This window comes from Equus asinus, chromosome 4 (assembly GCF_041296235.1).
Source record: "Equus asinus isolate D_3611 breed Donkey chromosome 4, EquAss-T2T_v2, whole genome shotgun sequence".
In the NCBI taxonomy this organism is placed as follows: Eukaryota; Metazoa; Chordata; class Mammalia; order Perissodactyla; family Equidae; genus Equus; species Equus asinus.
Window position 1 is genome coordinate 108919302 of NC_091793.1, and position 13745 is coordinate 108933046.

Genomic DNA, 13745 nt, shown 5'->3' on the forward strand with positions numbered 1-13745 from the left:
AAACAATACACCAAAGTTTGTTCTGTTGTGCCATAGGATGGCCAACAATTCAAAACAAAATTAATTTTTCACCTGCTTTCTTGGATTTTGGATGATAACCCTTGTCTGTTCACCTATCGGAATGAATGAAATGGGGTAGTGTGATCGATCACCTACAGCAAGCTGGGAAGGCCATGTACGCAAGGGTTTAGATTCATGCACCAACTGGGAGGCCTTGAATAAATGACAACTTCTCCACACTTCCCAGTTTCCTAATCTGAAACCTACCTCAGAACTTTGTTCAGAGAATTAAATGAAGAAATATCTGTGAAATTGACTTTATAACTAGTTAAATTTGTGGTTGACAATATTATCATGTTTTTAACTATAACTTTTTTTAACATAAAACCACACTAGCCGCTTCTCTGATCTCTTTATGGTAATTCACGCAAGTTCCACTACAGCCTTCAAATAAAAACAGACTCCTCCTTCATTTACAAATCACAGAAGTTCAGATAACATTATTTTTGTTTGCTCTTGTTGGTGCACAAAATTTCCAGAGTGAATAATTTGAAATAGTCCCTTACCAGCTTCAGAAAACTTCTCACAAATGTTTCCATATCAAAGTCATGGGGTAAGAGTAAGATAGAAACTGATGTGAGTTGAACCCTTCCTCAAAAGGGGCTGAAACAATTATTAATGCCATCAGTTCTCTATTCAACTGCAGAGATCTCAAAAGACTTAAGCCCAGTCCCGAATCTATCACTAACTGCACAACTCTTTCTCTTTGTGACAGCTGAAATCACCATGAAGCACTCATATTACTCAAAACAGACCTTTGCCCGGCCCCTCACTTACGGCAGCCAGTTTCATCCGAGTCATCCAGGCAGTCTTTCGTTCCATCACACCTCCAAGACGCAGGGATGCAATGTCCATTTTCACAGCGGAAATGCTCACTGTCGCATTCTGCAATCCCACGAGCAAAGAAAATCAGTTTAAAAACTCACCCATACAGATGTTTCACCAAAGAAATACAAATTTTTGATAAAAATAAAAACTTAATTAATTAGTAATCAAAGGAATGTAAATTATAAAATTAGGAAAATGTCTTTGTAATGATTATATTCTCTGTTTTGGGGTTTGCAGGAAGAAGGTCATTTTCATACACAGCTGACTAGAGTGTACCTTGATGTAATCAATCTGGAAAGCAACTTCACAGCACATATATTGCCTTTTTTTTTTTTTTTTTTTTTTTTTTTTTTTTTTTAGATCAAGCGCCCTGGGTTTGTTTCCTGGTTAAGGAACCACACCATCAAGTCAGTTGACATACTGAAGTAGTTGCATGTTGCTGTGATGCTGAAAGCTATGTCACTGCTATTCAACTACCAGCAGGGTGACCCATGGTGGACAGGTTTCTGCGGAGCTTCCGGACTAAGACAGACCAGAAAGGACCCAGCCTCCCACATCCAAAAAAATGGGCATGAAGACCCCATGAATAGCAGCAGAGTGTTGTCTGATACAGCACCAGAAGGTGAGAGGATGGCACAAAAATCTCAGGCAGGATTCCACTCTGCTATACACAGGGTCACTAAGAGCCATAATCGACTCCATGGCACTAACAAATCTTGCTTCTTGAAAGTGCTTATTCTTTAACTTGGTACTTTTACTTCTAGGTATTTGTTCTCTGAGGAACTAACCAAAGAATTAGACAAAGATTTGTGCATTGAGATTTTCATCACAACATTATTTCTACTAAAGGAAATTGCAAAGCTCCTGGATGTCCAATAATAGGAAAAGGATTAAATTTTCTTATATCTATGTATTGACATATTAGGAATTAAATGACATAAATCATTAAAATGATTATGAAGAACCTCTAAATGATTTGGAGAAATATTTATAATATAATGTAACAAAGACAAGAATGCAAAAGTTTACCTATAACAAAGTCATATATGGAGGGAAAAAAGCGTAGGAAAAAACCAGAATGTTAACAGTGATTATCTCTGATTGATAACATCATGAGTAACTTTTCACTTGTTTGTGCTTTTTTCAGTTCCCCACATTATATTGTTTTAAAGTGCCTTTTTATTCCTAAGTCATATACAGCAATTTATGGTCCCTCATTCTTAGATTCGGACCAATATTTTAGCTTTCTGTTTTTTAACTAATTTGTAAGATGCCAGGTCTGCAAGCTCATCTCTGCAAACAATTTTTTTTTTTAAAAAGTCAAAACAAACCAAAAAAAATCTCTACAGCTAAGCACAGTGCACAAACTTGCCACATTCCCAAGCAGCAGTGACATGCCCTAGTGATGCTAGACAGAGAATATAACAAACAAGTTCATTTCATTCAACTAATATACCCTGCAATTTCCCTGAGTCTCCCCAAGGGACAAATTCAGCAGTTGGTTCCTCTGAGTTTCCCCAAATATCTGACCAGTGACCTCTCCATGCATTATGTGCCAAGTAGAAAATTTTTTTAAAGAGAGCAGCCAATGCCAGCCCAACTTGGAGAAGACTCAAAATTATTCTTTCACAAACTCAAAGTGGTAGAGGAGTAATTTGGGGGGATGAAAGAATAATTGAATTTTCCCCATGAATTTAAGTAATCATGCTAAATTACCCATTTCAATTTGGGGCTAATTAACCCAAAACTAGGTAAATATACAGATCAATTACCTACTTCTAAAATAAATAAACAATGTGCTATCCTGACTTGTGTAAATGCAGGCATATCACCAGCATGACATAAACATAGTTAAGTGATCTATTCCTAGGGGATATAGGCTACTTTGTTCATGGAATGTTCAAATCTGATTGTCTGGTAGTGACATCCTGATTTATAATGTATGCTGCAAATGGTCAGAAACTTCCCTTGGCTAAATGGTGGTACCGAGTGGTACAGGAATACGTACACCCAAATACCTTCTATAGACTAATGCATGATGGTGGTTGGTGGTGCAGGTCTGGGGTTGGTGGTGCAGGTCTCTTATCAACTACCTTTAAAACACAACAACCTCCCTTGCAAAAATGCCCCTAAGGAATGTACAAATTCACTCTGGAATCCCAGAACTTCTCATTGGATTTTGTTCTACAAAGCAATATTTCCATGGGAGATTAGGGGCTTTGGAGGTTTAGCTATTAACACAACATATATTAAATCACTTTTATCAATTAGGTCTATTGTTAGTAATCCAACATAAAACATTTGTAGGTTCAGTACATTTGTCTCCCTTAGTATCTAATAATTTCTGGTTGAAAAATTATAACAATCTAAAGGTCAGTCTACTTACAAAGAGTTTCATATTGCTATGGGAAAAAGGAAAGCATAAACTTAGAAACTGAGTATACAGAAGAAAATTTTTAGAACAATATGTTGCCTGTTTTTAATGCACATAATTAGTGCCATTTCTTAAGCAACTTTTACGACAAGTCAGATTTTGAGGTGGGTTTTTATTTTTGCTAAAATATGAAGTTAAACACATCATGAAAAGAACACAAAATAGACACCCAAAAGTCCCTGTTTAAAGCACTTCAAAGCCAATTATTTAAAATCACACACACAAAAAATGAAACTGAGAGCGGAAATTTTGAAATTAACTTGCTAATTAGCATTTTTCACATTTGATCTCCCAAATACTCAGTTATCTAAAGTAATCTACCAAACCCAATTTATTCAATTTATCAACAGATCCATGATAATTCATTTGTCAAATTCACCTTTTCAATATGAACTTCCATGCCTGTTATAACTCCCAAATGACTATTGTTTGGAAATATCTCTCCAGAAAAAACAAACTGGTACTCTATCATTGCTGGGTGGCCTTCTAGCAATCAATCAAAATGCTCCACTGGCTCCAGAAGCCTGTCAGTCATTCTATTATAAAGGCAATATGTGCTATTTAAAAACAAACTGCTAGTGAAAAGGTCTAGATAAGGTCTGATAACAATTGCAGGTGTCTCTGATTTCAATTGGTCTATATGCACTTTATTTTCTGTGTTCTGTTTTAAACAAGTAGCTTTCACTCACAACCCCTCCAAAGGTTACTAGATATTATCTACTCTTTATTGTTTAATAATTTAACATTAAAAAAAGGGAGGGTGGATTTCACTGGAGCAAACCACAGAGTTTAAAGAAGAAAAAACATCTAAGTAGAGCAAAAGTTAACACTTTTTTCAACCAACGGTCTCTAAACATCCATATTCAACCAATCCAGTTTTAACCAAGAGGTAATTTTGCAAACAATAACTTTCAAAACTTTAAAATATTTTCCCTCTAATAAAAAACGAAGGAGGAAAACATTGTAATCCACACTGAAATAAAAACCTTTTGTTAAGAACCAGGCAGCCATTGACAAGGAACCACTAGAACCAAATGGATACCCGACCTCCCCAGCACTAGCTCCTGCCATTCCCAAGAACCAAAATAGATGGTACCAAGATGAAAAAGAATACTCATATGGTGCTTGAATGACATGCACCATTCTAAGCACTTCCTCAACTTCAAGTCATTTAATCCTCATAACAACCCTACGAGATAGATGCCATTAGTATGAACATTTTACAAATAAAGAAACTGAGGTACAAAGCAGTTCAGTAACTTGCCCAAGATCAAATAGCAAATATGAACAAAGCAATGATTTGAACCTGACAGTTCTGGTTCCAGCATCTGTGCTATATTGACTATTGTTCTATGTTCCCTTTCACCAAAAAGAAAATTTTATTCCAATAAACTCAGGAATGAATGTAAAAATTTGATTTTTTTTCCAAAGTTGCTATCAACACTAAGTGAACTCATTGATTGGGCTGGTGTGGAATCCATACCACACCATAAACTCATAGAATTCAATTGGAGAAGAAGAGTAATCTACTTAGCAACAAACAGTGCACATAAAAACTCATGGGCTAAGGAGAATTTGCAACAATCAAAAGCAACACAAGGAAATGAAAAAAAGTTTTGATCTCTTCAAGAAAATTTATGTTAGACGTAGGGATAAACCTGTTTTCCAACCTTAGAGAGCCCCAAGCTGGAGAAAAACAAGAGTAATCCTTTCTTCATAAATAGCCATATCCCAAGCTTCCTGGTCTAAGCGGTGGACTAAGAATGTGTTAAGATAAGATATTAGAGCAACAGATAATGCCTAGAGAAGAAGTTGTTTGTTTGTTTTTCCAGGGCAGGGAACAGCACTGGATTGAGAACACCACTTCTGTGTCCTTTACAGCCTCTAGCACAGTGCTGGGCACACGTGGGATAGTCAACACATATTCGTCAGGTAATGAAGACTCCTCTTGGGGGCCGGCCCCGTGGCTGAGTGGTTAAGGTCACGCACTCCACTTTGGCAGCCCAGGGTTTTGCCGGTTAGGAGCCTGGGCACAGACATGGCACCGCCCATCAGGCCATGGTGAGGTGGCATCCCAAATGCCACAACTAGAAGGACCCACAACTAAAATATACAACTAGGTACTAGGGGGATTTGGGGAGAAAAAGCAATAATAATAATAATAATAAAAAGATTCCTCTTTGTACAATTCAGTTTGTTGGGAACATTATATATCAGAGATATATAAAACCATCAAGGCAAACAATGAGACTTTAGAGTTTACTATCTTAAATCCATAGAAAGAAAAATAAAATCTGGAATAATTTGAAATAAGAGGACTATCCAGAAGTTTAATAAAAGAAAAATATTGAGTTATATTAATAGCAGTTTTATTATTTTACCCTCTCCTTATAAAAGTTTCTTTTCCTGCTCATGAATTCTCTTCTAAGAAGACAAAGGCAGTCTTAGTCAATGGAACATTGTCCAAAGTCAACAGAGTAAGGTAATTTCTATGGCAAATCCTATTTCCTGCTGGATCTTAACATGTGCTGGTCCTTCCAGACACTTGGTCTTCCTGAGGAGCTACATGCTCTCTTGTTAAAAACTTGTAAAACTATGTGACATTTTAATAGTTCTACCTGTGCTGATCTCAAACAAACAAATAAATTTAAGAGGCAATTCCTTAATACAGTCATAATTTTTACTTCACTTTTTCTGTACTTTATTTTTACCCCCTTGTATCAATAGACATACTCCTGATGTTTATATGTTGGGTGATGGTTCACAACAATTCTCACACCTTATCCACACCAGCAAGGCCATTCACCTTCTGAAGATTTAGAATCACTTGCTTCTTTCCAAAACTTTACAGTGCAGCCATGACAGCCAAGCGTAACAAATTGTGTGGAAGACACTGCCCTGCCTAATGTCAACTGGTGGAATGGCCAAGGACTCAACTGATGGAACTGAAACAAGACATGCACAGCAAACCAACCTACTAGTCTCTTTCTGTGCAATATTTTAGCTGCCTGTTTTCACAACACATCACCAGATAGGTGGCAGGAATTCTTCTTTTTCAACCCAGTTTTACAAGCCACTAAATCAACTGCTTTTTCCAAATTATTGTTTCAGAGCCCTGATGTTTTGATAGAGCAAAACAACATTAAGAGGACATTTCAAGAAATCAAAGACTTTGAGGCAAAACCCACAAAGCCAGTCTTTTTGTTTTTTTTTTAAGATTTTATTTTTCCTTTTTCTCCCCAAAGCCCCCTGGTATATAGTTGTATATTTTTAGTTGTGGGTCCATCTAGTTGTGGCAAGTGGGATGCTGCCTCAGCATGGCCTGACAAGTGGTGCCATGTCTGTGCCCAGGATTTGAACCGGCAAAACCCAAGGCCGCCAAAGCGGAGCACACGAACTTAACCACTCAGCCACGGGGCCAGTCCCTACAAAGCCAGTTGATGAGTGATCATGTATACACATCAGTAAGTGTAATTAAAAAATAAAAATGACCAGGGGCCGGCCCGGTGGCGCAGCGGTTAAGTTCGCACATTCCGCTTCTCGGCGGCCCGGAGTTCGCTGGTTCGGATCCCGGGTGCGGACATGGCACTGCTTGGCAGCCATGCTGTGGTAGGCGTCCCACGTATAAACTAGAGGAAGATGGGCACGGATGTTAGCTCAGAGCCAGGCTTCCTCAGCAAAAAGAGGAGGACTGGCAGTAGTTAGCTGAGGGCTAATATTCCTCCAAAAATAAAAAATAAAAAAAAATAAATAAATAAAAATGACCAAAAGAATATGTCAGATTCACTAAAGCCACAAAAAAATCATATCTACTATGTGCAAAACATCGTTCTGGGGTTCATGAAAGAAACAAAGGAAGATAAGATATGGTCCTTTTTTTACAGAGCTTACAAACTTATTGGGGGAAATTTATCTATACATCACTATAAATTAGTCATGCAACAACAATAGCTGCTATTTATTGAGTATCTAATATGTGTCAGACAATATATAAAGCTTTATATACATCCACTGGATCCCCTTAGAAAGGTACGAAGTGAGATTTATACCTATTTAATAGAAAGGGAAATTGAACCTCAGGGACATTGCTCAACTTCCCCAAGGCCACAGAGGCAGAATATGTCAAAGTCTGATTCCAAACCAGGACCCTGTTATAATTCCAGAGTCTATGCTCTTTTTCATCCCACTTCCCACAAAACAAACGACAGCTTTCATTTATCCAGAATTGACTATGTGCCAGCAGTATTTTCAATCTTTCCCATAGATTATCTCACTTGTCCTCACAACCACCCTGTGAGATGGTATTAATAGCTCCATGTCATAGATGAGGAACCTGAGTCTTGACCTACTCTCACAGCTAGTAGGTGGTGGATCAGGGATTCACGCCTGGGTAGTCTGATGCCAAAGCTGTGCTATGTGACAGTAGATGATTTGGTTCCAAATAAGCAGCAGAGAGGATAAGAACCAACTAGTCTCAGGGAGAAAAAAATTAATACCACAGGCTGGAGCAATCAAGAAGGCTTTGTGAAGGAGAACAAGACTGCACTGGGCCTTTGTGAATGAGCAGGATTTGGGTCCGTGAAGAGGAGGGACCAGGCTTTGTGTAGGCCCCAAGCAATCTGAGAGAAGCCCAGCATGGGTGAGGGCCTAATGACCGGGCCTCCATGGCCCAAGCACAGGGAACCTCTCCTAGAGAGGTGGACAACAAAGCTGTGGAAATAGAGAACAAAGAGCCTTGAATGCCAAGCAAAGTGTGACATGATCAAACGGGTTGAGAGAGAGAAAACTTAGAGAACACTAGTACCGGTAACTGTGTTAAAACTCAAGATCGCTCTGGGTGGATGCAAGCCTGGGCTAGGATATTGACTTTGGCCATGAGAATGGCTGAGGGCTCCACTTTATTCTGCAGAACCCTGCCCAGAGCATGAGCTCGGTAAGCAGGCTGGTGGCTGGTTCACCAAAATGCTGCTAGCCGAGATGGGTCCCACTTTATAGCCCCTCCAGCTGCCCCAGAACTGATCCAAAGCAGCTCCACTTGCATGGCAAATGGCCAACAGGTTCCACAGGTGCCACCAAAAGGTATCCTACTGTATTTTCCCCATCGTCCTCTTCCAGCTGAATGTGTCTGAGCACCCAGACTTTAGAATTCAGTTAGACCTCAAGATCGTCAGCTGATCTCAAAGATTGCTTAAGTATTTGCTTAATCATTTTTTAAACTGCCTTTTCAGTGATCAAAAGCCAGCAGAATCACGTGATGAACCAATTCTGAGAAGTGGGAAATTAAGGTTCCACCTTTTCTAACCGAGCTACTCCTCTCCATTTTCATTCAAACCCTAGTTACCCGCCTCTTCCCTTCCCCCAATCTCTTATATCCCACTTATTTTTCACTGACCCCCTCCTACCCCTAAAACGAGAGTGCCAATGAGCGCTGCAGAGCATTATAAATAAAACTACACTTCTCAGGGGTTCTCGAAAGGACATGACTGGTATTTAGGGTGGGACCTCTTACCACCCCACTTATTTTTCATTGAGGACCTCCTACCCCAACAACCAGAGTGCCAATCAGCATGCAGAACATTATAAATAAAACCACACTTCTCGGGGGTTCCCAAGAGGACACAATTGGCATTTAGGGTGGGACAGTTATTCAACTGCCCTGGGCAAAGCAGAATGTATAGTGTTCCTGGCCCCCATATGTGGAATGCCAGTAGTGCCCATCCCCCAATCACTGTGACAACAAAAAACACCCTCATACATGTCCAAACACCCCTTGAGAGTGGCGGTACCACCCCCAGTTGAGAGCAACTTAGAATCTCTAAGCAGCTTGGACATTCAGAGCTCAAAAAGTCTTAACCCACATGAAAGAGATCATCTAAGAAAACCCCTATAATAAATTCTTCCCTTCTAAAGATAATAAAATTTCTTAAACAGCAATCCCACTCCCTCCCACTCATCAATAAGAGGGCCTGGGATTGGGCAATATCACGCTGCAGCTGCTAGTACCAGCAACTTGAAATGAACTCCCCTGGGAGGGCGATAAAGAATCTAAGTTCCAGGGAGGCCTGCTTCACCCTGGAATGCTCCCCGGTGCGTCCACGGGCTCACCCGTTCAAGGGTGGGGGGAGTCACACAGAAAAGAATAAGCCAAAAATCTGAAATCTTCAAGCAGTTCTTCATGAACGTAAAGGATGGTTGCTATGAAAAATCAAGTCATAAACACACCTGATGTATGGTGCAACCTTTTCCCATCTGTATAATTCTCAGAACAAAAAATAATTTCTTCAAACGTCCTCTCCCCACCCCTGCCAAATACACTCAAACAAAATAAAAATATAAATTGACAATCACATAAGAGGCTGAAACACTCAAAAGAATCTCCAAGTTTTACCAAGAGCACTCAGCAACGAAAACTTCCTGCCAGCAGGTACCAAACACTGAAACTGTATTTGTATTAGTCTCTTCTGTGCTTCCCCAAATAATTCCTGCAGTGCTTTCTGTATCAGCTAAGTCACCGAGGTTCCTGCAGACGGACTCGCCCTCCACGTGGGAGAAAACTAAGCTCACAACCTTTGTCCCCACTCTCCCCAAGGGACTAGCTAGTTATCCACCTCTTTAATGGCCAAAGAGCTACACGTAGAGGATGCTGAAAAGAACACCAGCCAAACAGAAGAAAATTTAAGATGGTCCGCCCGCTCAGGTAAATAAGGACCCAATGAATCAAACTACACAAGAAAAAAGTAAAACGCCCTTCAACACTTAATGATTTAATATGCCTTGTCCAAAAACTATAAATCACCCTCATTTAGGAGCAGATTTCCAACCCCAACTGCCCAAAGTATTTCTTTATGGCTTATTGATTAGCAATATAAATCATCGGAAAATGGTTGAATGGAATCAAACAGTAAAAACGAAAATAGACACTTGTGAGAAATAAGTGACTATACACTTCTCCAGGCAGCTTTCCTGCCTACAGCTTAGAAATGGCGTGATAGGCCCGCTCTCAACCCCAATGCAGTGTTTGTAGACAGCATCAAACCAGGGTTTTTCTGATTCAGTAGGTCCAAGTGTTGAACCATAAATCAAATTGATAGAGATGTGTTAAAGCTGCAAGCATCTCTACTATTGAGGTCATCCTTTTCTGGGAGGGTGTTGTGTTTTTTTTGCAGTAACACTGGTTTATAACATTATATAAATTTCTATTTGGGTCCTCTTAACAAGAAGATTAGATCACTAGGTCATCAACTGAACAATGGCTTGATACTGGAAATTATGACAATAGCAGCAACAGGAGAAGAAATTGACTCCCACCTGGTGGATTTGGTGATTCTCTATACTCATAGGCTAAATCATTTGTAACTACTTCGTGGCTGAACCATACAAATGCCTTGCTGTATTCTTTCTCCTTTACTCCATGTTATTTAGTTCTTGACTATCATAACACTTACACCAACAAGTTCTAAAGACATGAAAAGGGAAAGAAGAGGCAGAAATAGAGTAGAAGAAAGAGACAAAGTGAGAGAGAGGAAAGGAGAGATGTCAAGGTTAAAAATCAGTGTCCAGATACCAAATTAATAAGACCCAGCATCTTGCACTCTAACCTCAGTTTGGTACACAATGGTAAATTATTCTTATTTAGCTAAACGTGTACATTTTCAGAAAGTAGAGATCAGGTATTTTATATATATTATATATTTTATATATTATATAACATATATAATATATACTTACATATTATATATAAACTAACTAATTATATATAATATACAAACATAATTTACTGTGAGGAAACCAATGCTTCCACATCAACAAGCAAGCCTGATGACAACTCTGATCAGGAATGTTGATGCCAATAATGGGCTCATTACATTGTTATTTACACAAATGCTGACCTGTATAAATAGTTCATTTGTTAGGAGACTCACTGAGGTGCACACATGCATGACTCAACCTTGATGATTTCACTATGGGCATGTATGCTTTCTGCCAACAAAGAATTTTCTTAAACTCTTAAGAAATATTGTGCAGCAAGAATGTGAAAAGATTTCCACCAGTAAGTTTAAAGCCTTTTTTGGGTAATAAGTACTGATAATTAATCATCTGGTAAACTGAAGTCAACACACTTAATAAAAATGGATTATGTCATTACCTTTTTCAAAGACTGGTTTTGCTGATGTTTTACACAGTGTGTTTGTATTTTTTTCCTTCTAGTGACAATAATAGCTCAGGATTTTATACAGAAGCTCAAAATTCTCCCACCATGATGTGATATACGGAAAATAAAGAACAGTAGGAAGCAGATGAGATTAAGTGAAGAAGAAGAGTGATAAATACCATCATGATAATCTCTACCATGAATAGAGCATTATTCTAAACTGTGAGCTCCTAAGGCAGGAATAAATACCTCTGTAATCCCAGTGCCTAGCAGAGTACCTCCTAAAACTCAGATGACCCTCAATAAATGAACAATATAGATGCATTAAAAATATGGGTGAAGCCAAGATGATTTCCAAAAGATGGTAAAGTCTTCAGATCTTCATGATTTGTGAACTTTATAATGGATCCTACTGCTTAGCGTCACTGTTTCTTCCAATCTAATTAACAGCTCAAGAATCACCTTCCACGCTGACCTGGATGAGAGGGCAGGAAGACTCAAGAAGTCAACCCCAAATCCTTGGGAGCCTCTTTATATGTTCAGATCATTCTCTGCTAAATCAACAAAGGATGAGACCTCCCCATGTCATACAAAACATTACATTTATATGCAGCACTATTCTGGAGTGGAGAGAGTACTCTGTACCTCACTCCCCCCAAAAAAGGTTACAAGAAAACGTCTGAGTCCACAAATCAAAATTTGTAATTTTAATTAAAAGCAATTTGCTAACACACTATAATCATGATTTTAGTTTCCCTATACAGAGTCAAAGGTAAAGTTGATTTTGTTAACTTGGGAATCTATAAAATAGGATCTATTACATCTGCAAAGACTTTCATGGTAGAATGACACTAAACTTCCAGTGTCTCCTCTCCCATATTGATTCTAACAGATTGAGCAAAAAGAACTTCAGAACATGCCTCACCAGCAGGTTATCTGTTACACAGGGAGTTCTTTGGCCCTGGTTTGTTGTGCCCGGGCTTCAACAGAATTTATAGGTCTCCAAATCACTTCCAGGCTCTGTAAATGTCATCATCTTATGTTATAATGTGAGTATGATGACTTGGAGCAACTCATTAGCTTTTTGACACATAGTCCCAACAACACTGTATTGTTACCAACAGATATCCATGTGTAATGAAATGGTATTTGGGTTTCTGACTATAGACGGTGAATGTACAACATCCCAACATTAAGAGAAGCTCAAATAAAATTACAAATGTATCTGCAATGAAACAGAGACTGTACCACCCTCCTAAGCCTGCTTAGGTTTCCTATTTTCTTCTTTATGCATTTTCTATTTTCCTACAATAAGTATTTTTATTATTTTGTCTATTTTACATCATTCTATCTCAGGTGATCCTCTGGAGTTTTTATGTAGACTAAGTCTATAATTTTAGGGTCTGGCGCCCTGGTGTAGTGGTTGAGGTTAGCACACTCCATTTCGGCAACCTGGGTTTATGGGTTCAGATCCCAGGCGTGGACCTACACCACCTGTCAGCCATGCTGTGGCAGCATCCCACATACAAAGTAGAGGAGGATTGGCACAGATGTAAGCTTAGGGCTAATCTTCTTCAAGCCAAAAAAGAGGAGGGTTGGCAACAGATGTTAGCTCAGGGAAAATCTTCCTCAGCAAGGAAAAAGGAAGAAAAATGAGTATAATTTCAATACCAAAAAAAAATTGATGGTAAATATAAAAGCTTTCCCCAAGTGGACCTTAAATCATTATACTGAGACATGGTTACCTTTTTCAGTCATAAAAGCATTCATAGTGACCTCAGCTCATGCTTCAACAGACGGCATAGAATTAGGGACATAAAGAAATTCAGGATTTTAATCAACTGAAACTGAGCTAAAAAGCTTTCCATTTAGAAAATTCAGTAATTCTCCAGGTCCCAGGTTCGAAAGAACGAAATTTCAAATTCTCCTTAAAAATGCTAAGATATTCATTATTTCAGGTCTCTAAACTTTCTCTTACAGAAAAATGCTACAAATGCAAACATCTTCTTTGACCAAAATAATTTGTGATAATGCATTTACAATACATTCAAAGGAAAACTTTATATCTTTTCTGGATGAATGAGAATAGGATTTATTTAAACCTAGACATTCAACCTCTCCGCAAGGAGGAATAAAATATCCCATTGCCATGACCCCAGCCCCAGGCTTCCCTGGTAACGAAACAGAGACCTCACCACCCTCCTAAGTATTCTCCAGCTCACAGAGCAGATGTTCCAAACTCATTCAATCCAACAAAGACGTATTGACGCT

General features: G+C 38.8%; 1 protein-coding gene across 1 annotated transcript in view; it reads right to left on the bottom strand.

Annotated features, from left to right (window-relative positions):
• The window catches only part of LRP2 (LDL receptor related protein 2), a 198384-nt gene that overhangs the window by 161171 nt on the left and 23468 nt on the right, over positions 1-13745 (bottom strand). The window contains exon 2 of the mRNA XM_070508061.1: positions 838-945. Within this exon, the coding sequence (XP_070364162.1) occupies positions 838-945 (108 nt within the window). The remainder of the gene's footprint in view (positions 1-837; positions 946-13745) is intronic.